Source organism: Castor canadensis, chromosome 3 (assembly GCF_047511655.1).
Source record: "Castor canadensis chromosome 3, mCasCan1.hap1v2, whole genome shotgun sequence".
Taxonomy (NCBI): domain Eukaryota; kingdom Metazoa; phylum Chordata; class Mammalia; order Rodentia; family Castoridae; genus Castor; species Castor canadensis.
Genome location: NC_133388.1, coordinates 163,663,977 through 163,690,808, shown reverse-complemented (window position 1 = coordinate 163,690,808; position 26,832 = coordinate 163,663,977). Strand labels below are relative to the sequence as shown.

Here is a 26,832-nt window from a genome sequence, read left to right as displayed (position 1 = left end):
TTTGTACAAAAGGCTCCTAGAATTTCTGTTGTCAATCACTTCTTGGCCTTTGGCTAAGATCAAGTGTAGAATTACTATTTCTCCCATTGCAAAAACCACTTTGACTGTGGAAATAGGCAAAGCCCATCTGTGTGGAGGGACATTTCTCTAAGTACCAAGAGCTATAGGTACTCATGTCATAGCAAAAACCTTTCAACTTTTGTTCTAGAGGCTTAGTATCTAATCAGTCCTCACCAGATCTCAGAATGGGAAAAGTTTTCAGCTTCTCACTTATCCTGTTCTGCCACTGTTCCCTGAATTTTTAAGAATTTCATGCTGAAAATTGAAGGCGTAAATCACATTTCTCTAGCCAGATCGTTAACTGTTACTTTTTCTGATACTTTTTTTTCAGATACCCAAATCTCTTTTATTGGGGGGAATGGGCACCTGGGGGCATCCCTGGAGGGCCCTCACTGCACAGCTTGTCCATTGGTGCTGCCTCCAGAATCCTGAGGTTTCATCATATCTGGAAGCTCTGATGGGCTGGAGAAGGGCTCCATGCTCAGGGAGGGCCTGTGACCCACTGTGGCTGGGGCCTGTGGCCTTGCTGTTTGGCTGGTGAAGCCACAGTTGCCCAGCATTTTTCTGTCATCTAGAAGCTAGTCATCCCGGCAGCCACTTGAGGATGTCCAGATGGTGCACTTCAGCTCAAACATGGTGCTTGCCTAGTTGGCCATCCATGAAGATGGTGTTCTTTCAGTGCCATATTACGAGGAACACATCCAGGGGGTGGCAGACTGCAGCAACACCTGGCTCACACTGCCCCTGACCCAGCCTCCTTTTGCTGCTACTGTGTCCATCAGTGATTTGCAGATGTTCTCACTCCACATAATCCCTACCATGTCCTCTTGCTTGGCAACTCTTTGTGCAGCACAACTCAAATTTAGGCATACTTTGATGCACCTCAAGGTGAGGTCATCAAGAGCCTATACATACTTTCTCATATATTGTCTTTCATGTGACAGACACTCTGGGGATCTGTATCACTTTCAAGAAGCTGATGGTTTAAATTTAATTAAGATGCTTTCAGTAACAATAGAAAGTAACTCAGTGTGACTTTAAACAAGAAGAAAATTTATTTTTTCTCTTAAAAAGAAGTTCAGAAGGAAGGCAGTTCCCAGTTCCAGGATTAGTTAACTCAGTGACTCAACTAACCACATCATCAAGGACTCTCGTTTTCCTTCCTTGTGTGTTGCCATTCCTAGCATTTCAGCTTTGTCTTCTGGACATTATCTTCCTTCGAGAGACAGTTAGTCCAGTTGTCTTGGGTGAATGCAACAATGTCTACAGGGAGAAGAGGATGACCTCTTGCATATTATCCTTTATAAGAGGAAGAGAATCCTTTCCACAGTCCCTGGCCTGTTCACATTTTATTGGCCAGAAGTTGGTCACATACTCAACTCTAAAGTAATCCTGAGCCAGGGGATAAGATAACTACAGTAGATTTAGGCAAATTACGAAGAAACTCCTGAGATCTTTTCCTCCTTGCAGTACAGAATGCTACTTGAGTAGGCTGGGGTTCTGTAATGAACAAGGATGAGGGATGGATGTTGAAGTGGTGATGAACAGCTTCTGGTTGAGGACAGAGGTGTATTAAAGATGACTGTTCCTCTTCCTCAGAACTTTTGATGAAAATCAAATAGGTGACATGTACCTATACATAAAACAGAGGTGCTAAGCATGCCAATGCAACCTTTGAGTACTTAGCAGGCTTACTGATCACTGACCCATGTCTAGACTATGCACTCTTTGTGTACTTGTTTGTACCTGGTTTCCTTTACTCAGCATAATGTTTTTGAGATACATCCAGTATCTGATATACCTGCAGTTTGCTTTTATCACCAGCAAAATTCCGTACTTTGGCTGTCCATTTATCTGAGAAGATCACACCCTGTCAGCATTTACAGTTTAAAAAGTAAATAAGGATATTAGCTTTATTTTTCTCCCAGGGAGTAGGGTTTGGGACTGGTGGCCTAGTGCTCTAGACTTCTACCTTAGCAAATCCAAGACTCCCCAGGCCAGGAATTGGTAAGAGAAGATGACAGTGAGCAACTCTCTCTCTCCTGTTTCCACTGATGGAGGAGGTCCCCATAGAAGTTGGAGGGTCTGAGGTCCTCCTGGGGATTCCCTGAGAAGGCTGTCCCTTCCCTACAACTTGTCACCAGGACTCCTTTTGTTCTGGGATTCTTGGACGGTGTCAGAGGAATCCAAGTCACACCGGTATGCTGCAAAGATATTTTCTACCCCCTGCCTGACAGATTCTTGGAACATAGAAGGCAGAGGGAAACAGGGAGGTTCCCCTCATGTCTGGGCCCAACAGGGTGCATTATTAGCGAACTCTTGGCCTTCAAATTAGGAGTCAAGTCCAGTGTATCTAATTCAATCCTAATTTTCTGTTGGAGTTACAGCAATCACAGACCTTAGCACATCCAGAACTATGAGCCAAACACTTAATTCTTCAGTATATTTAACTCATGTGGCTATGAGTCATTGTTAATATGTTTAACAGATATGCTGACTTCTAAGTAGCATATCCAAAGTATGGGTTTAAATTATTTTTCTTAGTGATTTGTTCATGTCTGCATACCAGCAGTCAAGCTTGGCTGACCAAAGGCATCTTGAAATATTGTACTTAGAATTAAGTATAGGACTGAGACATGTCAAATATTTCTAAGATTGCTATCCAGAGACACAGGTTACTTGCCAAAGTTAAGTTCTCAGCCAAGTTACAGTAGATGACAAAAACCAACTATATATTTTATACATTAGCATCATATATGAAATGAATAAAATTTTACATGCCATGTCCCAGGAATAAGTATTTTTGGAGGGAGAAAGAGGAAAGAAGATTTTTTAATCTGGTGAGAAATAATTTTGAAAATTCTAGAATGAAACTGAAGGTGATGACATTCATTAAGCTGATTATCTTTATATCTGGATATGTATGTATACATACACACATGTAGAGAGCCAAAATATGCCTTGATTTACTTAAAGTATCAGATTAGCTAAACTAACGAACTAATAGAAATTTGTAAAACTTACATATATGTAATTCTAGTAAAGTATTGATCCATAGGGGTCATTTACATATATGGTATTATTTACAAGTATAATTTTGCAAGTTGGGTTTATTTATTTATTGCACTTAATATTTTGGAGGCTTCCATGTCAATGAACTTAAATTTCACTTTATTTCTTTCGACTGCTAATTCATTACATATGTTTACCCCTTGTACACATGAATTTAGTCTCTTGCATCACTCTGTGAAGCATGGTGAGTGGAGTCCACAAGTTTTATATTGTGCATTTTCTCTTCGGCATGTTGAGAGGAGCTAGACTCTGGCCCCCAAAGCCCAGTTTTGGATGTGCTACGCTCTCCTTTTGTGGTTTTTGTTTCATGAAAACGCCTTTGGGGGCTGAGGGTGTACATCAGTGGTAACATACATGAAATCTTCATTTCCATCCCCAGCGCCACCACCACCACTATCACCACAAAAATCTTTGGACCTCTTGGTATCTGCCTGTGAGGCAAATAGAAGGAACTAACTCTCCCTAAAAGACATGGCTAGGAGTTAAAAACTGTTAAATAAAGTTAAGAATATTAATGTTAATAATAGGTCTTTATTGAAAGAACCCTTTAATACTGACTTTTCCTTTAATCTACGCTGTTGGAGGTCTGGCTTGGATTTGACCCTTTGATTGATATATGTTAGCTCCTTCCTCTTGGGCTCTGCTGCCTTGAACAGGCTGTTAACCAAGCAACTCCTCTTTGGGCAACTGGCTACAAGGCAGGCTAGAGTTAGGAAAAGTTCGGGACCCGTAGAAAATATATGATTTAAACTTTAATTTCAGATTGAATATTGCTCTGAGCCTTCTGTTCAATTACAGATGTGCATGTAGGTTGTCCACGCTCTGGCTCAAGGGTGGCTCAGACTGCTCTCACCTAGCTGGGGGACCTCCCATGCCCTTCCCACTCATTAATTATTGATTGGGAATCACCAGGTTCTTCCCATAGTTTAGCATAGATTTTAAAAGCACCTGAAAAAAGAAGCACACTCTTCTCTTCTGCTTCCAGCTTCCACCTGGGCCCAGCATGCTTCCTTATAATTCCTTCCCAAACTTTCAATAAACTCTATTTACACCCATGTGTCCTGATATGGATTCTTCCACATGGGACACAAAGAATTTGGAAGTCTTCTGATCACAGACTGCACCATTGACATTTACATGTGGCAAAGCCAGCCAGAAGAAATGGTGAGCCCCCAGACCCTATGTTTTAAAGGGTCATTTCTAGTCTCTTTTCTCCTCTTTCTTCTGCTTCTGTCTCTTCAAAACCACTGCCAAGGGAAGGGGCCGAGCTCTGCCCTCAGGAAATGCAGCTGGGAGGTGCTAGGACCATGGGTCCCAGTGGGTCCCACCAATGTCTGTCTGCCCAATGTGTGGCATCTTGTGCCACACTGGGGTTCAGGCTAGCCACAAGGCTGCATGCAGGGTCACACCCAGTTGATGCAAGACCTGGGGGATAGGCCTCCCCTAAAAACCATGATACTCTTCTTCCTCTTCCTCCCCCATTCTGTGCCAGGCTGGTTTCTCAGGTCTCTGGCCTGCTGCCACAGTCCTAAATGTCAGCCTTGGAGGCTACTGCCCCAAGTGTCAGGCTGGATCCCCCGCTCCTGCAGCTGCCATGTTTTTGTACCCTTCGTCCTCTTCCTCCCCGTTCCTGCGCCATTGCTTGCTTGCCTACCTTGTCTCTGTTTGCCCTGGGCACCCCCTCCTGACTCTCCTTGTCTCCATGGCCTTCAGGGGTTGAGGAAACCCTCACCCCAAGGTTGTATTCCTGTCTTTAGGATGCACTGCTCACACCTACCAGTAAGTGGCTGGCACCCTTCACTGATGGGGCTAATGGAGTTAGTTACCAGATTCTAAAGATAGTCTGTAAGTCTCCTTTCTTAAGGAAGCTAACAAGGATGGGCAGAGTTACTCAAATGGCAAGTGTGAGGCCGTAAGTTCAAATCCTGCCTTAGTTTGCTTTGATTATTTGGTCTCTTCATAAGGATAATAATTGGATTAGCATTCAGAACCAGCATTCCATTCAGGAACTCTCATGCAGAGGTGTAGAGGCGCCCTTTTGGAAAACAGTTGACTTGTATACAGGGTACCCTGCAATTGCTCCTCTGCAGAGACCTCTATCGAAACCAGGTTGAAAATACCTGCATTTGGGACTTCCTGGAGCTAAAGAAGGGATGCCTCATGGATCCTGAAAGCTCTCGCTCTCTGCCTAAGGCACATTCCTCTCTCCTTTTCCCTCTGTCTCTACACCAGCCAGCACAGGGGAAGCCAATGAATTCGTTACTTGGCTGTATCCTTAAATACTGGGAGTGCTTTGATCTTGCTAACCTAAAAAAGATGACCTAAAGTGCCTGAATGTCCATCTACTCATTAAGTGTATCTTGGGGGGAGATGTCTTTTATTCCTATAACAGATTGCTATTTTGAGCCAGTATGTTGCATGTAACGTGTTTATGGTTCATTTGAGAGACCCTTTAGGAGAGAGCATGTGGTCACAAGAAATGCTGCCACCATGATGGAGCCACCACATGTTCAGTGCCATATTGCCACTCCCTAGGGAGAGGAAACTCGTGGTGAACCATCTTGTCATTCCTCAGGAAATTATAATTAATATAATTTTTATACGTGTTGTTTTTCATGCATTAATCTGTTAAGGATTGGACAAAGAATAGGGTGTCTGTGATTAAGGTCTTAAAGCTTGTAAGTTTCTATGTGTGACTGAGTTAGCTATTGTTCAAAGTTTGCCTAGAGAACTTTCTGAGGTCAAAATTTAAGGTGCTAATATATGTCTAAAGATGGGTTTTTGTTTGATCAAGATAACTGTCAGAGATTTTTGGTGCTTTAGGCTGGTACAAAAATTTACCAAAACCAAAACCAAAGTGTACCCTCCAAGTGGGGTGCTGGAACTTTAAGTTTTTATTGGGGTCTACTAAAAACTGATTAATCCTAAAATACTAGGTGGTGTGTGTCACTAACTCTCAATGACTGAGCCTGTTATTTTTGGGACCGGGGGCTGCGTGCAAGTCAACAACCACCCTGCTGTGGTTCCCAAGCCATTCCATTAATTAACATCAGCAGTCTAGATGTGACTGCTTATCAATATCCAAGCCATGACACACAGGTTTCCTAACCTTACGCTTATTCCCTTATCTCTGTTTCTGTATCTGATCACTTGAGACATTAATCTTGTTGGTTTATCTTTTTAGAAAATGTACTTGTTCCCCTCTTCGTCTCAGTTTGCAAGCTACTACCACCCCATGGCCTGATGTGTGCACGTGCTCTGATTCTTCCCTCAGAGTCTTGGAATCCTGAACTTTCTACCAACAACTTCACACTGCAGCAAGCAAAGAATCCAGGGCTTAGGGAAAAATGGCCATGGGCTTTGGGTCTGTATGCTCATTTTTTTAAGTTTTAATACTTCTTATATTAATGCTCCCAAAACTATTCAGTTTTCTTGCACTGAGGAATTGTTTCCCCATTATTGACTCCTAGTTTCCATCAGTCAACCTTGCCTTGGTGATTGGATCTGATAGGTAATTCTGTACAGGTTGCAGAGTTCATATTGAGACATTTTCCTTTTAACACTCAGCAGATTATCTTCCTTTATATTGTTGCCTTTTATTTTACATGTTGCATTTGGTATCAGCCTGACTTTTTCCCAATGTATAATAGTTCTGAGGTTTTATAGTTTATTGTTAAACATTTCTTCATTAAGAGTTTTTTTTTTTTTAAATCTCATCAAACTCAATGAGCCCTCTTAACTCATTTGAAGTTGTTTACTATTCTTTGCATCATGCCTAAACTAGTCTCTTGGCCAGATGCAAAAACCTTATGGTATTTTTCTGGTAACACTGAGAAAATTAAATTTAAACTAAGTAAACATTCTTTTAAATGGTTCTATACCACTAGTGCCTTGTCTGTGTATCTAAATTTATAAAATCACTTATAGAGTTAAAAGTGCATGCATGTAAACAACTAAAGCTCTTTTATCTAAGGTACGTTCTATCTAGTAAAGTCTGACATTTTTTTCTGTTTATGACAAATACTAAGAGCTCTGCCATTTAGGCCTGAGATCTGTTTGTCTTGGCTAGATTAACATTGTAATATGTGTGATCTGCAATTGAACTTTACAACAGGGGCTATTTGGGATTATCGACAATGCCTAACTAATGAAAAATTTAGGGTTTTTAGTTGTCAGTACTGTATTGTCAGTACTGACAATAACTAACCTATTATTTTAACTAACCAAAATTCAAAGTTTAAACTGATGCTATTACCAGCTCCTTTGTATGTTAGGTGGGTTTTATATTCAAATACATAAGCCTTCTAAAATACAATTATAAAAAGACACTGTACCAAGCTAGTGTCTAAGCCTTTTTTCCCAATCGTAATAACAGATTTAATAATACTGTATACAATAAAATTAGACTGTTATGTTAATTACTAAACTGTTAAACGTGGTTACTTTAAGTTTTGTCATTATAGTTCTGATCCTTCTGAACATTTACAGACAAACCCATGGAAAAAAAACTCTGACAAGTGCTTATCTGTCGACTAGGACAGACATTCTTAAGTATTGTGGTCATTTTGTATTTTCCTTATAAAGCTTTGTAACTGTTGTCTGCTGACACTTTACAACAATTTAAAGGTGCTAGTACATCCCCTATGGGACAGACAATTCGATTTAATTAAGCCCAATCTAAGGACTGTCTTTTAAAATAAATCTCTCTGTTGCTTAACTTGGCCAGAAAGGTCATGTTGGCACTGACTTTTGGTCTGTTTGATGTGTTACTTCCCTCCACCATAGGACAAATCTGATTTTCCAGGAGAAGCTATTCCTGGCTTCGAGGAACAAAACTGCTAAATTGGCAGACTCTTCAGATGCAACTGTTCAGAGAAACAATTTAAAAAGACTAAAGTTCAAAAGGACTACACAAATGAGGTGACTTCTCCAGATCTAAATGGAGTCTATTACACTTGAGCTCTAAAAGTAACCAAAGCTGAGACATTTTCAAAAGGGGCTCTTATGTATGTGCTCTAATATTTAAGCCTTCTAGGCTTCTGACAAAAGGCAAACTCATGTCTTTGGCCAAGGTCTTCTGTTTAAACAAAGGCAGTATGTCCATTTCTACTAGCTCTGTATCTATCCTTTTAATAATTCTCAGAGTTGTTTATACTCTCTCTTGTATTCTTCTTTTAAATGATATTTAACTTCTGCTTAGAGACACTGTGAGTCTTTTTTCTGTACAAAACTGACTCATTGATGTTTACTGTCTAATGGTGCTAACACCTGCTCCCTGGTACACACAGCCCCACACTGATTATTGCCCCAAATAATTAGTCCTTAACTGTCTGCTATAGTGGCAGTTCAAACAGAGGGCCATCCAAGGGTTAGAAATAGTTACAGGTATAGACACCTATAGGAAAAAAATAACCAACAGACTCTAAAGGTTGTCACTTTTCAAAATAAAAATTTTGATCCTGCTGCTGCACCTGACAGGGTCCCCTTCTGATGCTCCAATCATTGTTAATGTTTGGGTCATGCCTTCTAATCCATATTTATCTCTTCCAGGATAAAAACCTTTTAGACCTAAATCATGAGGCAACATGGCTATTGATCTCTGTAGACAAATGAGATCTCCATGAACAACCTAGATCTCCATGAGAGACCTTGACTGTGCTGGACAATAATTGAGACACCCTGTGTCCAAATGAGCCCCAAGGGAGAGAAGTAGGAGAAACAATTTCCCCTTGTAGGTAGGGTCTGCTGACCCTTGTCAGCTTGAAGCAGATTCAGAAAAAAAGAGAACTCCAACCCCTCAGCAACCTCAAAAACATTTTTTCAGGATCTTGTCTCTCATTGGGAAGTTGAGGCAGGCTAGAGCTAGAGACAGTTTGGGACTCATAGAATATATATAACTTAATATTGTATTTCAGATTGAACATTCCTCTCTTTCTCTCTGAGCTGTCTGTTCAATTATAGATGTGCATGTAAGTTGGCCACACCCTGGCTCAGGGATGGCTGGGACCACCCTCACCACCACCCATGCCCCATCCCACTCTCTAATTATTGTTTGGGAATCACCAGGTTCTTCTCATAGGTTAACACAGGTTTTAAAAGCACCTGGAAAAGAGAAGTAAGCCTTTCTGCTTCTAGCTTCTGCCTGGGCCCACCATGCTCCCTTTTGTCATTCCCTCCCCAAACTTTCAATAAACTCCATTTACACCCACGTGTGCTGCTATGGATTCTTCCACATGGGACACAAAGAATTTGGAAGTCTTCTGATCACGGACTGCACCTTTGCCATTAATATTGATGCTGTTATAATGGCATCTTGGCTTTGAACACTTTACAGATGCCTTGTGGAAATAATACTCCAGCTGTAAGGAGTACTGCAATCACAACTGCTGCTGAAAACAAAAACTTCTGCTTCAGGAGATCTTGCTCCAGTCACAACTGCTCCAGCTAGCTTGCAGCAGTGCCAAAAAACTTTGCTTCAGCTATTATCAGGCAATGACCCGGTATGCAGCTTCTCCAGAGGTTCCTGGCTTTTCTGGTTCTTATAAGAGCAGGTCCAAAATATCTGGGAGAAGGAAGACACCTCCCCTGGTAACTCAGCATGAAGCTTGTGATTGACAGGAGGCTGTACATATGTGGGGCTTATGATTGGTCCTTATGTAAGGTTTGTGATTGGTGGAATTGGAAGGAGTGCGTATGCCAGACTGTGATTGGTGGAATTACAATCCTAGCACAAGCATGCTGGATTTATAAGCAGGCTGTTTGTTATGGGTTAGTCCTGGAGGCTTCTCTCCTGTGTGCTAAACACTCCCACCCATGGTGCTGCAACATAAGACCCCAATAACAGCTTCTCCTGGATGTTTTTTTTTTTTGCCTACTTTTAGATTTTATCATGGGTGGAGTAGGCTGAAATGGTTGCATAAAGAGAAGGAAAAACCCTGGCCTTTCAGCCCTGGCAATGGCAGTGGTAGCCAGAGGTAGGTGAAGAGTTTGAGATTCCCAAGGAGCTGAGAACTTTGACATCCTTAGCTCAGAGTCCTCATGCGGAGAGGAGGATAAGAGTTCCAGAGAGCCACTAAGAGCTCTAACACCCGAAGTTCCAACTCTGACAATAGGAGGCAGCTGAGGAATTTCAGAGAGCACCTGAGGGCAGAATCTAAGACTCTGAAGGACACTGAAAGTATTGCGGAGGAAGAGACATCAGAGAAACTGAGATGATGGAAGACAAGAGGGTGCAAAGAGCCAGAGGCAGGAGTCAAGGCTAGGAGGACAGCAAGCCCCACAAGAGGAAGAGCTGAGGGTCCTAACACCCAAAGCCCAAAAGCTGTAACTCTAGCTACTGGGCGTGAATGCTCTAAATCCAGGGCAATTAAACCTTTTCTTTGAGTGCCCAGGGCAGTAAGCCTCCCTTGGACTCTGAAAGCTCAGGCCAGAAGCCTCTAGTTCTCAGGCTTAGAGCTAAAAGCCTCTGGGTTCAGGAGTCCCGCCTAAGAGCCCCTGGAACTATAAAGCTGTCATTACAAAGGAAGCTGCCCCTTTGCCTGCCAACCATTTTTGACACCAAGAGTCTGAGTTCCAATGACAAAGAGGCAGTGATGACTGTCAGTCGAGGAAACACTGCTGTTTTGTTTTCCTGTATTTCTGTTTGCCTGGAGCCTGCCAACAGAGGCTTCTCTAGAAACACAGCCTGCTGTTCGTTTCCTAGAGAGCCCACACTCACTGCAGGGTGGTCAAGGGGCACAAAGGCCAGCCACAGTTTGCCAGTGGTCATCGTTGTTCACAACCTGGAGTTTTATGTTTTATGAGTGTCTTCATGGGGCCATTAGAACAATGAAAACCCCAGAGCAGCTCTTAGTTTGCTGATGATTTTTCTAGATAAATGTGGAGTCAATCAATTTGGACTTGCATATTTCCTGACAGCAAAATGAACTGGATCCTGGAATTTTCCCATAAGGAAATAAACCCACAAACTAGACGATTTTAGTTACTTAGTATTTTGGGAAAATGATGAGGAAGATATTAAGATGTTTTATTTTTTCTAAGTTTAGGAAAAACTTTCTAAGTCTGTTAATTTGATACTTTTCTTGTCAGCATTCAAAATGTAATAGTATATTTATAAACAATAAGTATTAAATGTAGGGTTTTAGAATCTTTTAATCTATGCTGAAATCCAGTATAAGAGAAAATAAATAAGCAGGAAATATTTAAAGTATGTTCAGTGCACATGAAGATCATCTATGGTGTATGTGTTTGGAAATTATTTGAAGAACCCTCTAGGACATTTTTATTAAGACTTAAGTAGTTCACACTCCCTTACCTCCTTTTGTAGTAGAAAATTAGAAAACCTTTCTTCAACGTTTTTCCTACTTTTTTCTTCTAGGGTTGGAAAAGAAAAACCGTAGATTCGGCTGCAAAAATTACTCATCTTAACAATCATTTTCCATTTAGTTTCATTTGTATTTCGCGTTTACCACTGTGGGTTTTTTCTTCTCATTTCATTGCATTTCCTTTCCAGTTGTGGCCTTTCTTAGTCCTTTTCCTTGAGTAATGCTAATTGTGATGTCATTCACTGTGCCACTTTCTTCGCCATCTAGCAGAGTCCCAAAGCCTTTGGCCATTTTGAATTAATAACAACTTGATCCTTCTGTACGTGACAGATCACAGTGGCTGCCGTTCAGACTGTTACCATCTGGAATTGGAAGTCTTCAACTGTGGGCAGTGAGGTATTAAAGATTATGCTTTCCAAGCAGAAAAGCAAAGCAGGGCTTCCTGTGGTTATTACAAATGACATCTTTCATTTCCTGAGAGTCCCCGTGCCTGCCTTGGCAATCTTAAACTTTCCAGCAGCAGTAAGTGGACACACCCACCGGGGTACATTTCTGAGATGAAAGTAAGGAAGCAGGAAAACTGTGATTTTGATGCTGGGTGGCAATTACAAGGTGGTTTGGGTTTAGTTTTAACAGGAAAGTTTAGGCAAGAGTCCTTTGGAACCACGAATAACAGTAATAGTTACAGATTCTAGTTACAGGTTGTTTTTTAATCCTGTACAGTTCTGCTGAGGGTTTGTAGAAGACTTTCAAAGAGAAGTCCTGTCTTACCCCATCTCTGCTGCTGTTGGAGAATAGTTGCACACTACTCATGCCAACTTTGTTACTGTAAATGCAAATCCAATTATGTGATTTAGATCAAATTTCCTGATTGAAAAAGGTTTGGAATTCTTATAAAGATGAATGTCACCTCTCTCTAAGACACCAGGAATCTTTTGTATCAAAGACTCTGGTCCCATGAAAACAATCCTACCATTTTCTTTTGAATTAAATGATACTCTTGGAGTTTGCTTTACATCTTGAATACTTTTAAAATTCAGGTTTACTAATCGTAAGTATTAAACCCATGACCGATGATCATATGGCATATAGGTGGATGTATATGCAAATTTTTATCCTAAACAAATCACTAATAATTCATATGTCTCCCTGCATTAAAGATGCATCATGATCAGGGAAGGTTATTGTATTAAAAGATTCAGTGAACACATCACATTAGCAGATTGAAATGTTGGGAAAGGCTCAACAAACCTGTTTCTTCTCTCTGCCAGGAATACACCTAGGCTATATTTCTTAGTCTCCCTTGCTGGTAGGTGTGGTTTTGTGCCTAAGTTCTGGCAAATGCAAAGCAGTTGGAAATGTGTGCCACTTCCAGCTCTGGCCGTGAAACTTTTTCCTGTATAATTTTCCTCTACAGAAGAGATGACAAAGCCACAGATGGGAGTGTTGGATGGGAGTGTTGAGTCACCATTTGGATGGCTACCTTGAGAACATCTGTATCTGTCACGTGAACGGTAACAGATTCTTAAAATATTAAAATTTCAAGGATTGTTGATTGCAGTTGTTAGCCTAATGCTGTTATTGACTTTTTAAAAAGGCATTTGGTAAAATCAACACCTATCACCATTTTTAATTGTAAAATGGTTTAGGATTATTAATTCATTAAGAATGTCTATCTTATAGCAAATGCCATTGTTCTTGTTGAAGTATTATATGCATTTTCTTTAAAGAAACAAGACAAGAATGTCCACTGCTATTAAGATTAATGACAACTGGCTAGAAGTTTAAGCTAATTGATCAGAAACAAAATTGCCATTATTTGAGGTGAAAACTGCCCACTTAGAAAATCCAGGAAAAATCTAAATAAAACAAAGTCAACCAAGAATAACTAAAAGCTGAGTGCCAGTGGCTCACACCTGTAGTCTTAGGTATTCAGGAGGCAGAGATCAGGAGGATTGCGGTTTGAAGCCAGGCCAGGACAATAGTTCGTGAGACCCTATCTCAAAAAATAAAGAAAGAAAGAAAGAAAGAAAGAAAGAAAAAAAGGCTGGTGGAGTGGCTCAAGGGGTGGTGTACCCACCTAGCAAGCGTGAGGCCCAAAGTTCAAACCCCAGTACCAACACCAAAAAATAAAGTATGACCAAAGGACTTTAATAAAATTTAAAAACCAATGCACTCTACATGACCTCTAAAAAGTAAATTATATACTTTCAAATAGTATTAAAATGACAGAACAGGAAGATACTATGAAAAAAGAATAAAGATGCTTTGTGAAATGAAAATATGATAGTCAAAACAAAAATTCAATAGAAATTTACGAAGAAAAGTTTGATAAATTTTCTTAGAAAAAGAAGAAAAATTCAGAGATAGGCAAATGGAGAAGATGAGAAAATTAAAGGATCCATCCAGGATCTGATTAAAAACAGTTCTAGTGAAAAAGAGCAAGGAAAAGGGAAAGAATGATCACATATATAATTAAAGGACATTGCACTGAATTGAATGGCTAAGTCAAGAGATAAACTAAAGCCAATGCTTTGTTCTGCTTTCTTTAAGTGGTTTTCTTTTTTCATCTAATGTACTTTTCTTTTCCATGATACCACATTAGATTTACTAGTCATGTCTCCTTCAGCTTCCCTTGGCTGTGACTGCTTCTAAGACTTTCCTTAGTTTCAATAACCTTGACTCCTTTTGAGGAATACTGGCCAGGTATTTTGTAAAATGTCCATCAGCTGGGACTTAGCCACTATTTTCCTCATGAGTAGACTAAGGTTTTAGAGAGGAAGATTACAGAGGTGAAGTGCCATTTCCATGAAATCATCTCAACGGCACATACTCTTTTGACTTGTCACTGTTGATGTTGACCTTGATCACCTTCTGAGTGTCAGGTACTTCTGTGGCTGAGATTGAATCTGTTGGGTTTCTTCACTGTGAAAGTTACTGACCCCACACCTACTCTTACTTGTTTTTTTTCTAGTGCTGGGAATGACACCCGGGTCCTTCCAAATGCCAGGCTAAGTGCTCTACCACTGAGCTATACAACCAGCCCCTACTTTATTTGTAAGTCACAATTTGCTGCCCATATGTAAGGAGGGAGACACTCCACATTCGGGATGGATTTTCTACATAAATCAGTTGGATAAGTGCTTAGGAGTGTGATTGCTGGGTTATATAGTATGACTCGTTCATCTGGGAAAGAAACGCCCAAGGTGGTTGTACCACTTTGCATTCTCACTGGTAAGGATGGGCTCCTGCTGCTTTGCATCCTCACCAAAAATTGGGTGTGTTTCTTGGATTTTTATCATTCCAATAGGTATCTAGTGTCTCACTGGTTTCTGTGCTAATAGTTTTAAGGTACATGATACATGACTGTTAATTCAGGCATGCCTGTGATATTTTTCTCTTACCTGATGTTTTTGCTAATTCTTGTTCATTTTTTGGTGAGCTAAATTTTGTCATGCCTGATTGTTTGATTATAAAATGGACACTCCATCTGGAAAAGTACTTGTAGGTATAAAAAAACAGCATTTTCTTCCTCCGGAGATGGTTTTTGTTTGCTTTTGCCTAGCTCCTGAGGGTTACTAATCTAGAACTCTACTTTAGGGTTTGAGCTTCTTGTAGTCCACCCAGATAACCAGAAGTAGTTCATACCTAGTCCTAGGATCCAGCCCTTTGAAAGGTTACAGTTCTGTGTGTGGCAGCTGCAGTCTCCCCTCTCCTTATCCTCCACCCCGTGGGCTGTCAGTAACCATCACTCAGCCTCTCAGCCACCCTTCCCACATCAGCAAGTGCTCCCATTCAAAAGAAGCTCCAAGTGTTGAACTTAACTGTGAATTTCTCTTGTCCCAGATCTTAATCTGGCAATTCCTCACTATCTTACTAGTTTTTTAGTGTTTGGAGGATGATATTGTTTTATTTCATCCATATATTTTAGCTTTCATTTTGGGGAGGTTTGTTCAAATTGCCAAATCCACTGTCAGGAGCAAAGGAAGGGTTCTGGATTCCCTTTGACTAGGCCCTCCAGTTAGTAAATATGTCTAATATAGTTTACATTTGGAGGAAGAAACTGTGACCAAAGAGAGAGACAGTTTACACTGCATCACTAATCTGAAAACTTATACTACTTCCTGAGTCAAGGATGACAACACCTAACCACAGAATACTCTGTAGTCTCTTATACAAAGAAACTTTTATTAATGAAAAGATGACACAAGACAAAGCTCTTGTATACGAAGTTATCTGTTTACAAATGTGGAAAAGTTAATATTTGTAACATTTTCCATACAGTACATGATATTTTTAAACTTTAACAGATTGCTAAACAGACAAAAAAGCATCTGAAATTTTTGTTCAAGAAATAATACTTAATGAGAAACAAAATTAAAATTTAAAGTATGTTGCACAAAATACAATTTGGTTATCAGGCCTTTTCTTCCCATTTGATTGGCACTATTGTTAACACACTTTTGAATGTTTAGCTATAGAAATGAATTCTGAATAATATCTGACAAAGATACTACAGCATACTAAGGGTATGTAGTATTCTCAATGTAAAAAAAAAAAGTTAAAGGAACAGTCTAAGCAACTGTAAAGATGTTGGGTGGTGATGAAACATAAAAAGGGAAAGCAATTGCACTTGGCTTACTTTATAAAGGAATGTCTCATCTCCAAGTCCTCAGGAAAGTCAACATGTACAGGGGCGGGGAGCAGCACAGTGCAGGTGGCACTGGATGCTCCTCAGAAGCACCTTACTGCAGTTGCAGAATGCAGCTGTCAAAGCCCTGAAACAACGACGCTCAAACTTCACACATGCAAGATGGTAACGGGGAAGTGGCTTGGAAAAGCTGAATCTCATTATAAAACTTTTTGATGCATCAACTATGTATTTATACCATAAAAGAATAGTATTTTCAAATTTTCTTAGAAATTCAGTGTAAAAACTACAAAGATGTGCTAAAATATCAGAAAAACATAATAAAATATTTGAATCAATTCTCCAGATTTTCCAGAAAAGTTCAAATACATATAAGCTTATGTTCAAATATATATAAAACAGATATAAAGTTTTAAATACTTCAGCAAAGAAAACTCTTGACTTTATATAAAAAATGAAATAGGATAATAAAAAACTTAAAATACCTTTAACAACAGTAGAATCCTCATAAATAGAAAAGGAAGATTCCTCTTAACTTGCTCCTCCCATGCAATTTAAAAAACATTAATCTGCACATTTCTGTTTTCTGGTATACTATAGTTGTCACAACCTTTGTGGAAATGAATTGTATTGGTTCTTGAAACCTTTTTTTTTTTTTTCCCTCCAGTGTAACAGTAGTCAATGTAACTTTAAGTGCAAAAGAACAGTGATTTTTTTTTTTTTTCAGTGCTAGGAATGGAACCCAGGGCCTCCAGCATGCTAGGCAACTATAGCCCTAGCCTGATAGTGATTCTCATAAGACAGTAGTTGGCCACCTCCAGTGTAACGTGCAATTGCTCCTAGGTAATGACATGAAATGTTCTCAAGCATCTGGATGGCTGCCAGCACTCTGCTCCTTTCTATCTCCAGAAGCTGAGTGAACAAGCAGTGATTTGGAGCCTCTGAGGCTGCTCGGCTCTGAAGAACTGGGGACCTGTAAACTGTCACTCTGCACCAGGCCATGCTCTGTAAAGTCACTCTTTGGACTTACCCTACATAAAAGAAAAACAGTTACATGCATAAGCACCAATGAAATGTCAGATGTCCTTATAACAGTAACTTATTTTTCATCAGTTTTACCCCCAACCATTATCCACTAAAGGTCTTTCAGTATATTCTAACACCTCAAAATACAAAACCTTTTTCAAATATACTTTTTGCTGCCTTTAGAAGCTTTATCAAGTACTGCTTGTATGTGGGCTGAGCATGGTGTCTCAAGGGAACACAATTAGCAAACTGCTGCTCCCAGTCTAGCACATTCTCACCACTGATTTCCCACCACAGCTAAGACGCTGTAAAAGATGAGTAAGGCCTCAGCTCTGCCTTTGGAACTTTCAAAGCTAGGAGGATGAAAGCATGCACCTAATTACAGTCCAGGTGTATGAAAGCTGTCATGGGAGTACAAAGAAGATGCATATAGCCTAGTTTGAGCGGGCTACAGACGATAACCTTGAGAGCTTAAAGCAGTTAGCTGTCAGTTTTCTGGCTAACTCAATTTTTACCTGTGTTTTGGTCAGCTATGTGCTTTTGAGAAAATTCATTAATGATGTCACTATCTTTTCAGGTTCAGAAAACAAAAACATTATGTAATAATCTTTATATAAAATGATACCTTTTAGACAGAATTATAATGTAGTATTTTTGTTTGTTTATGGTCTCACTTATATAGTCCAGGCTGGCTCTAAGCTCACTGTATAACTTAAGTTGGCCTCAAACTCTGGAATCATCTGCCTCCACTTCCTGACTGCTGGGACTTTGGCAATCATGAGTATGAATGAAACCTGGGCTTGTATTTAGGTAAACATTCACCTAAATGTACAAGTAAGTTTTAATAATTATCATAAGAGGTGAACATTTCTTTCCTATTCAAACAGTATATATTAAAACTCCTTTTAAAGCGAAGAATTAAACTATTAAATAGTATATTTATAGGCTAAACTTAAACTTCCTTGGATTAAGAGTATAAGTATAGATCATAAAATGCTTACTTTTCACATGTGCCATGTTTAATAAAAAAGTGGATAATGCAGTATTTGAAGTCATGATGATTTTGGATAATAAAATTAAATCTCACCTTCCTTCACTCCGAGCACCTTCAGATACACTGCTTTTATCCTTCACACTGCCCACCTGGCTTTTCCTGTCGGTTTGTTCCCCAGAGAGTTTGGAGCTGGATGCTGCTGGGGAGGCAGGTTCACCTCGGTCCTGTTCTCTTAGTTTGGGGGTGCTGGCTCTGTCTGTTCTTGCCTCTCTTACTGATGCTTCTGGGGAGGTTTGGATTTCCGTCAAAGTTTCTTGTCCTAAGTAATCATGCTCAGTGATCGCCACTGCAGAAGTGCCATGATTTGCTGTAGCTCCTGTGCTGGTTCCCATGGACTTGGAAATGACCTTCAGCTTATGTGAACTTGGCTTATAGTGCTTCTTTTTGTGTTTCACTTTAGAATTGTGCTTTAAGAAAAACTCACATGATTCCTGTAGCACCCTTCGACTTTCACTGATTGGACTGTAGAAAAATTCAATACAATTTAAGTGTTATCATAAAGGCCATAAAGATGTTAAGTATCTTTTCGCCAAAAAGTCCTCATTCATTAAAGTTAGAAATTCTATATTAAAGTTGACAAGTTATGAATAATAGAGCAAAAATATATTAAGTGCAGTTTTTCAGACTTCAAAAAACTTACTCGTGAAAAGATCTACAGTTCTGAAAACTATAAATCTTGCTATATAACCCAGGCTGGCCTTGAACTCATGATCCTCCTGCCTCAGCCTCCCCAAGTGTTAGGATTACAGGTGTGAGCCACCATACCTGGCTATAGTTCTGTGATTTGTATCACAGAGACTTCACTGATCAAACCAACGAGGAACAATGAGAAAAACCTCTATAGTAAATTGCATACAATGTATATAAATAAATAATGTGAACTATTTACTCATAATGTATATCTATATTGTAATATTCTACAAGTTTGAATTTTTAGTATCTTAGGTAAAAAAATCTTGGTATTCTGATCGAGTTGTTTTAAAACAATGTTAGGGGCTGTGGGCATGGCTGAAGCGGCAGAGATAGCAAGTACAAGGCCCTGAGACCAATTCCCAGTACTGCCATACATACATACATACATACATACATACATACATAAATAAACAAACAAACAAATAAATAATAAATAATAAATAAATAAATAAATCAATGTCAGAGAATGCAATAGGTCCTTACTCTCTCTTGCGATTTCGTTTAAAAAACCCAGCCCACTCTGTGCATGTTTTTTTGCTTCCAACCCAGAAGACAGCAGAGATTCCAACAATTAATGTCATCAGGTATTTTATCATAAATAAAGCCAGTTCTGGTCGAGCTTTTGTTTTTGCCTACGAATAGAAGCACACAAACAAATAATGATAAATTTAAAATGCAGAGAAAAAGTCTATACTGTCAATGTAAACCTTGAATAAAAATTACGAATCTTCAGTCTGTTTCATTGCAAAAGGTTTGAGATAATAAAATAAATAGGATTTTCAGTGTAATACATTATTTTAACCTCAGTTCTCAACAGGGAACCTTTGTATGTGTGTCAAAATATGTCTTCGGAAAGGGAAAAAAATGTATTTAGGAGCAATCTTCTAAATCTTGGCATGATTTCCTGGCCCTTCTCCCCCATAGGTACAGAAGCCTCTTATAATTACAAAATATTTGCCTCTAACTATAGTCTTCTTCACTATAATCTAACACATTAAAACACATTATAACTTATATTTTATAGTATTTATTCATTCATGTTTGTTATAAAAACTTGGATGGCCAGGCATGGTGGCTCACACCTGTAATCTCATCTACTCCAGAGGCAGAGATCAGGAGGACTGTGAATCAAGGATAGCCCAGGCAAAAGCCTGGTGTGGTGGCATGTGCCTATCATCCCAGTTACATGGTCTGAGGGTGGCCCTGGGCAAAAACATGAGACTCTACCTGAAAAATAATGAAAGGAAAAAGGGCTGGGATCGTGCCTCAAGTGGTTGTAGCTTGCACCTGACTTGCAAGCTCAAGGTCTGAGTTCAAACCCCAGTACCACCAAAAACAAAATGTAGAGATTTCATAAAATTAAAATGACACTTTCAAACTTTCAAACACTGTTTTTAAATATACAAGTATCAAAATATTACATATTCTGCATTACCTCTTCCTTGTGGCACTTACTAGTATTTCTGAGAGATCATGCTGTGAGCATAACAGCTGTTCCCTGGTATGTATGAACCATAACTTACTCAGCCACCTCCTTTTAAAGAGATGGAGGTTACTTCCAACCTATTTCCATTTGCAAATGAGGTTAGAGTGATTATCTTTATATGTAAAATTATGTCTAATTTGATAGATTGTAATGATAGCTAATATCATACATCAATATTCAAGAAAAGCGTACAGACCTATCATTAATACTGCCCTTTTAAATTAATGTGAGTCAACTCCCTGTATAGCTGTCCTTATCTCAACCAGCAAAAACCCTTGTTCCTTCCTATTATTGCTTATACTCTCTCTTCAACAAAATTAGAGATAAGGGCAAAATAGTTTCTGCCGGGTATTGAGGGGGTGGGGGGGAAAGGAAGGGGGCGGAGTGGGTGGTAAGGGAGGGTGTGGGGGCAGGGGGGAGAAATGACCCAAGCCTTGTATGCACATATGAATAAAAAAACAATAAAAAAAAAAATACTGCCCTTTTGTGGTGCAGGAAATAGAACTCAGCACCTTATATGTGCCAGCAAGTGCTCTACCATGGAGCTTCATCCCCAGCTCTCCTGAAGTCAGTAGTCTGTCTGTCTGTCTGTATGTATGTATGTATTTATGTATTTATTTATTTATTTGAGATGGAGAGTCTTGCTAAGTTGCCCAGGCTGGCCTCAAACTTGCAATCCTCCTGCCTCAATAGCTGGGATTACAAGTGTACTGCATGCAGTTACTAAAATCTATTAATAAAAAGGAAAAAACAAAACCTCTATTTAAAAACGCAACCAAAATGCTTAAGAAATTACATACATTCAGAAATTTACTTTTTTTCATCTTAAAAACACCACCCATATACTAATAATAAGCATCAGAAACACATGAAATATATTTTGTTTCAATTGTGGGTTTTTTTCAGTTAAGAAATGACAGGATGGGTGAAGCAAAAATGTTTTGTTTTTAATAAGTATATACTATACAAAAAGTAAGATAATATGATGAAATTAAATATATTCAAATAAGGGTTTTCCCTACTAATTGAGGAAGAAAAAACAAGCCCCAGTCTAGTAGAAGTTATTTATTTCTCCCTCTAATGAGGTCTGTTCTTCTGAAATCTGTTCTTCATTTCAGTCCATCTGCCGTTGCAGGTAAATTTAATTTTGAAAGAAGAGTTAGCAGTCATTTTACTTCTGTATCTGAGCCATGGCTTGAGGAAAGAACTCTCAGGATGCTTATCCCAGCTTTAACAGCTTTTATGTCTGTTGGATTTTCTCTGAAATCTAAGGCCATGACTAATACAAGTGTATTTCTAGGAACATTTTCTATATTGAAAGCAAATAGTGACATAATCTAATGATAGCTCTTACCTGATAAGGACACGGGATGTGGTACTGACGACAGTGATCAGAAAACCAAGTTACCTCCCATGTTACCCTGTTCACTAACTCATAGATGTAACATCCAAGGAGTGTCACTAGTGGGACAAGATACAGGCCACTGAAGACTCCAATTCGAATCATAAACTTCTTTAGCTTCTCTTGGTTCCGGCCATCATGCTGTATGACTTGTCGAACGTGATTTAAGGAAATAATGCCAGCTAAAAGAAGAGACAGCCCAACAAACACACAGACACACAGTGGCAAGAGCACAAAGTAGCGTGAAGCATCCAGGTCATAAAGGCCCACGAAGCACACTCCGCTGATGTTGTCCCCCTCAACTTTGTTCATAGCCAGAAGCATCACAGTCAGAAAGCCTGGCACGCCCCATGCAACGGCATGAAACCACACTGCTTTTTGTTCAATGGCTTCACAGCTCCATTTTCTGCCCGCGGCTAAGAACCAAGTAATGGTCAGGATCACCCACCACACAGTGCCAGCCATTGTGAAAAAATACAAAAACATAAACAATACGGTGCAAGCCTTATTTTGAGATCCCAGAACAACTGTGCCACCAAGTTCTAGCTTCTCATCTGTCTTACTGCAGGCTGTGCTATTGCCTAGCAAAAATCCAATAAAGTACATAAGAGATACAATGCTGTAACAGACAGAGTAATATATAATTGGTCTCTCTGGGTATCTGAATCTTTTAACATCAATTAGGAATGTCAGAAATGTGAACAGAGTTGCACAAAGGCAAAATATTGAAACTATGCCAATAAAACTTTTTGCAAAGTCTAGCTCATCACTTTTAAAGTACATGTTGGGGCATGGAGGTGCACACTGGTCAATTCCCAAAAACTTATAACCTTGTCCCCCAGTAGTCTTAAGATGCCTTGGACACCAAAATCCAATATCTCTTGGGACTTGTTCCGCTTTCTTCTGAGGCCCAGAAACCTCTGAGTGTGGATCAAGAGTTACAGGGAGAGTATCATCACAGTACTGCAATCTGCAAAGATAATTAAAAAAACGTATGAAGCCAACATTTTTACTGATTTACTATTTTATCCTATGCTTTCCAACTAAAAAGTATTACCTTATGAATACATAACCGATGGGAAGACATACAAACCTAAATAGATTACAAGTTAGGGTTGGGTAGAAAGTTTCAAAATTGACTAAAAACTTGTGTCCATGAAGTCTCAACATACTAATAAATATTAAATAAAGATGGTAAACATGAAATTCCACTTACTCAGAAAACTAATTAAATAATAATTATCAAATACTATCTGCTTTTAGGAATCAACGTTTAAGAAAGAATTTTTAACTATTCTGAGTTGGTAGCCTCCTGATTAAAAAAACACTGGCTTACCTACTTACAGCACATGACAAGTAAGTCTTAGGAAATTTGCTTTCCTTTTTAGTTTGTGGTGCTGGGGACTGAGCCTGAGCTCTGCACGTGGTGCTCCACTACTGCACGACATCCCTGGCCCTTGTTTATGGTCACATCTGAGTGGCACACAGGGATATTTTTGTCTTGTACAGAACTATCACTGACTTGAGTTTGTACACACCAGTATTATTTTGAAGGCTGTGAATGGCTTAAAAGGCAATGAGAAGATACTTTAGATAAAAACAGAGAATAATAAAATATATTTCAATAAAATGAATATTCACATATCTACCAGCTTTAGTAATATGTGACATGTCAGTTTTGCTTTTTATCTTTTAAAATACAGAACATAACACGACAGGTACAGCTGGAACTCCTATCTGGTCCTACTCCCTCCTCTCCCTTCTCAGAAGTATTCATTATCAGAAATTTGACTTGTATTCTTCTCAAGCACTTGAAGATATTTTTACCATATCATTTTCCAACCATCACCTTACACAGTAGTTTCACAGCTTTGAACTTTATATAAATGGCATCATGCCATAAATTCCTTTTTAAACTCAACACTACAGTTTTTGATTTATTCATGTTGACAGATGTAGGCCAGCTGCATTCATTTTATCAGCAGTCCAGTGAGTAAATGCATCACAACTTGCTAATTGTTCTTTGATGGACTTTTAGACTTCTTCCTATTTTTAAGGAATTAGGAATAATTATATTCTTATTGATAGCTCCTTATTGTTAGGACTTGCTATAGAAGAGGATTTCCTAGGAAGAAGAGTACAACTTTACCATATTTTATTCAATTTTTCTGGAAATGAGTATATATCTACAAAAATGCATGAGTTCTACAAAGGTTCTACAGTTTCTTCAGTGCAGAGACAAAAAATCAAAATGCTACCCTTCCCAAACTTATTACATGAAATCTCACTATATTGCCATAATATTTAAAATTCTAAGCCTCCAATGTTTACAGAATAAGAAACAAAAGTAACTAATCAAGACTAATACGGTTTATTTGTGAGTTAATTGTGCTTAAAATCCTACTTTTTTTGGTTCTTTTTTTGAGATAGGGTCTTGCCATGAATATGTAGCCTCTGCTGGCCTGGACCTTGCTATGTAGCCCAGGCTGGTCTCTGACTCACAAACCCCTGACCTCAGTCTCCCCTAGTGCTGGGATTACTGGCATATCCCATGACACCTAAGTTTAAAATACCATTTTTGTAGATTAGGGGCAAGATGGTAGATTAGAAGTGTCCACTGTTTTGACTCCATGAGTAAGAAGAGAGACAATACTCCAAATATAGGAAGAGAAGAAGAGCACTGGTAATCAAAAGAGGTGTTAGTACAAGAGAGAAGCACAGAGAAACCAAGGAAACAGAAAAGCAGCAAAGAGTTTCCTGGGAGTGAGACGGGAGGCTGAAGATGAATTCACAAAGGAAACCAAGATGGACCTGGCTAAAGACTGGCAATTGTAGGTGCAAGAAAAGCCCACACACCCTGCAAGCCTTAAGCCAAGTGCAGGGATCAGTGATCTCACTGAATAAGGCATTTTATCAAACCCTTATCTCAAAGGACTATAGCCTATCTTAAAAGAGGGCCTATTTTTTAAGGCTGAACTGCTCTGAGGGCTTGAAAACAAAGAACAATCACAGTCTACTGAGTCTTGGGAACGTGTCAGGTCTGGTGAGAGATGGCCGTGAGGTGGTCCTAGTGGAGAGGGAGAGAATCAGACAGGGTCCTGCAGGGAAGTTCAAGTAGCTCTGGCAGTGAAGGGCATCCTAGTCAGAGGTTCTGCTCTCCCTGGTAAGGAGGAAATCCTATCGCCTGAGGGCTGCAGTGGAAACAAAGCACCAGCTGAGGCTGGCATAGGACTCAGTCTCAAGGGCCAGCCTCCTGCTGCATGTGTTAGCTCTAGACAGGATTGAAGGCTCTGAGTTTAGACCCTCTGTCCACAGCCAGGAGGTGAACTGCTGGATGGGATCTATAAGCATTGAGACCAACTGGCAGGTCCCTTAGTTCTCCCCTAGCCAGTGTAGTCCTCAGTGCTCTGTTGCTTTTCTAACTTTCTGATACACTTGTGGGTCACACCAACTTTGGATACTTGCTGCCCCTGGGGACACAAACTGGGAAGATTGTGGAGCAACTGGGAACCTTCCCAGTACACAGGCCAGTAGCAGCTCCCAGAACACAAAGAAAGGAACCTTCTTTGTGAAAACAGGTCACAAGTAGATAATCAGTCATTCTACAAGAGACTCGAGATAATTTACCTCAATCTGAGAAGTGCTGGGGATAAGGCTCAGTACCCTAACCATGGGATGAATGCTTAGCTACTGAACCTACACCCAATCTAGTGGTGAGAAATGGCAACTCAGCCTGGCCACTACACTGTCCTGCCTGAAAACTGAGAATATCTCAACTGAAAGACTACAAATGGTCAAAATTTCCAATAAAAAACTTGGCCTCAAATGCCCAAATCCCAACACAGAATCAAAAGAAACATGAAAAAAAAAAAAAGGCAACATGACTCCTCCGGCATTCAATAATTCCATAGTGACAAACATTAATGACAGCGAAGTAGATGAACTCTCAAAGAATTTTTTAAATGATTATAAGAATAGTCAATGAAATTACAGAGGACACAACAAAATGACTGAATAAATTCTCAGAAAACTCACAAAGATTGAATGAAATAAGACAATGTAGAACATCAAAGAAGAATTCAATAAAGAAAAAAAACCAAACTGAAATTCTCAAAAAGTTAAATAAAAACCACAGTTGAAATTCTCTCCAGTAGATTAGATCACATTGAAAACAATCAGGTCTTGAAGACAAGGTAGAGGTGTTAGAACATGCAGATGGAGATAGAGAGAAAAAAACTAAAGAAGTATGAGTAGAAATACAAGACCTCTGGGATACCAATAAAGGACCGAACCTATGAATGATGAATATAGAAGAAGAAGAGTGTAAGCTAGAGGCACAGAAAGCATATTCAACAAAATAATAGCAAAAAAAAAAAAAAAAAAAAAAGCCATCCTTAGGAGGCTTTCAGGACTCTGAACAGACAACACCAGAAAGGAACCTCCCCAAACCATATTACAGTTAAAACATTAACTATACAGATAAAGGAAGAAAATAGAAAGCTGTAAGAGAAAAGTGCCAAGTCACCTATAAAGGCAAGCTGATCAGAATAATAGCAGCTTTCTCACAGAAACTCTAAAAAAAGGAGGGCATGCAATGCTATTTCAAGCCCTGAAATAAAATAACTGCTAATCTAGATTGCTGATCCCAGCAAAGCTATCCTTCATAATTTAACTAGAAGTAAAAACCTTCCATGATAAACAAAAACTAAGGCAATTCACAATCACTAAAGCAGCACTAGCAGAAGATAACTTAAAGGAATCCTATACACAAAAGAGGAAGATAAACACATCCATGAAAATACGGGAAAGAATAAATATCACTAGACAAATAGGTAAGCAAAGGAGGAATAAGGAAAAATCAGGTACCACAAAACTAATAAAATGGCAGGAATTATATCTTTCAATATAAATGAATTTTAATGGTCTCAATTCTCCAAAAAAAAAGATGCAGATTGGATTAAAAACAATACTTGACCATTTGTTGCCTACAAGAAATACAACAACGGCAAAAACAAACATGGACTTAGAGTGAAAGAATGGAAAAAGATATTCCAAGAAGATGGA

The 26,832-nt window shown here is 39.2% G+C and overlaps 1 protein-coding gene and 1 pseudogene across 2 annotated transcripts in view; both read right to left on the bottom strand.

Moving 5' to 3' along the window:
* Positions 1-449: 449 nt before the first annotated feature.
* On the bottom strand, positions 450-10,900 carry LOC109694267 (elongin-B pseudogene; annotated as a pseudogene).
* A 4,725-nt stretch (positions 10,901-15,625) lies between these two features.
* Positions 15,626-26,832, bottom strand: part of Fzd6 (frizzled class receptor 6) — a 32,886-nt gene continuing 21,679 nt past the window's right edge. For both annotated transcript variants that reach the window (XM_020176095.2, XM_020176096.2), the window contains exons 4-7: positions 21,721-22,738; positions 19,364-19,512; positions 18,221-18,649; positions 15,626-17,138 (exon numbers count right to left, since the gene is read on the bottom strand). In XM_020176095.2, the coding sequence (XP_020031684.1) occupies positions 16,970-17,138; positions 18,221-18,649; positions 19,364-19,512; positions 21,721-22,738 (1,765 nt within the window). In that variant the 3' untranslated portion in view covers positions 15,626-16,969. The remainder of the gene's footprint in view (positions 17,139-18,220; positions 18,650-19,363; positions 19,513-21,720; positions 22,739-26,832) is intronic.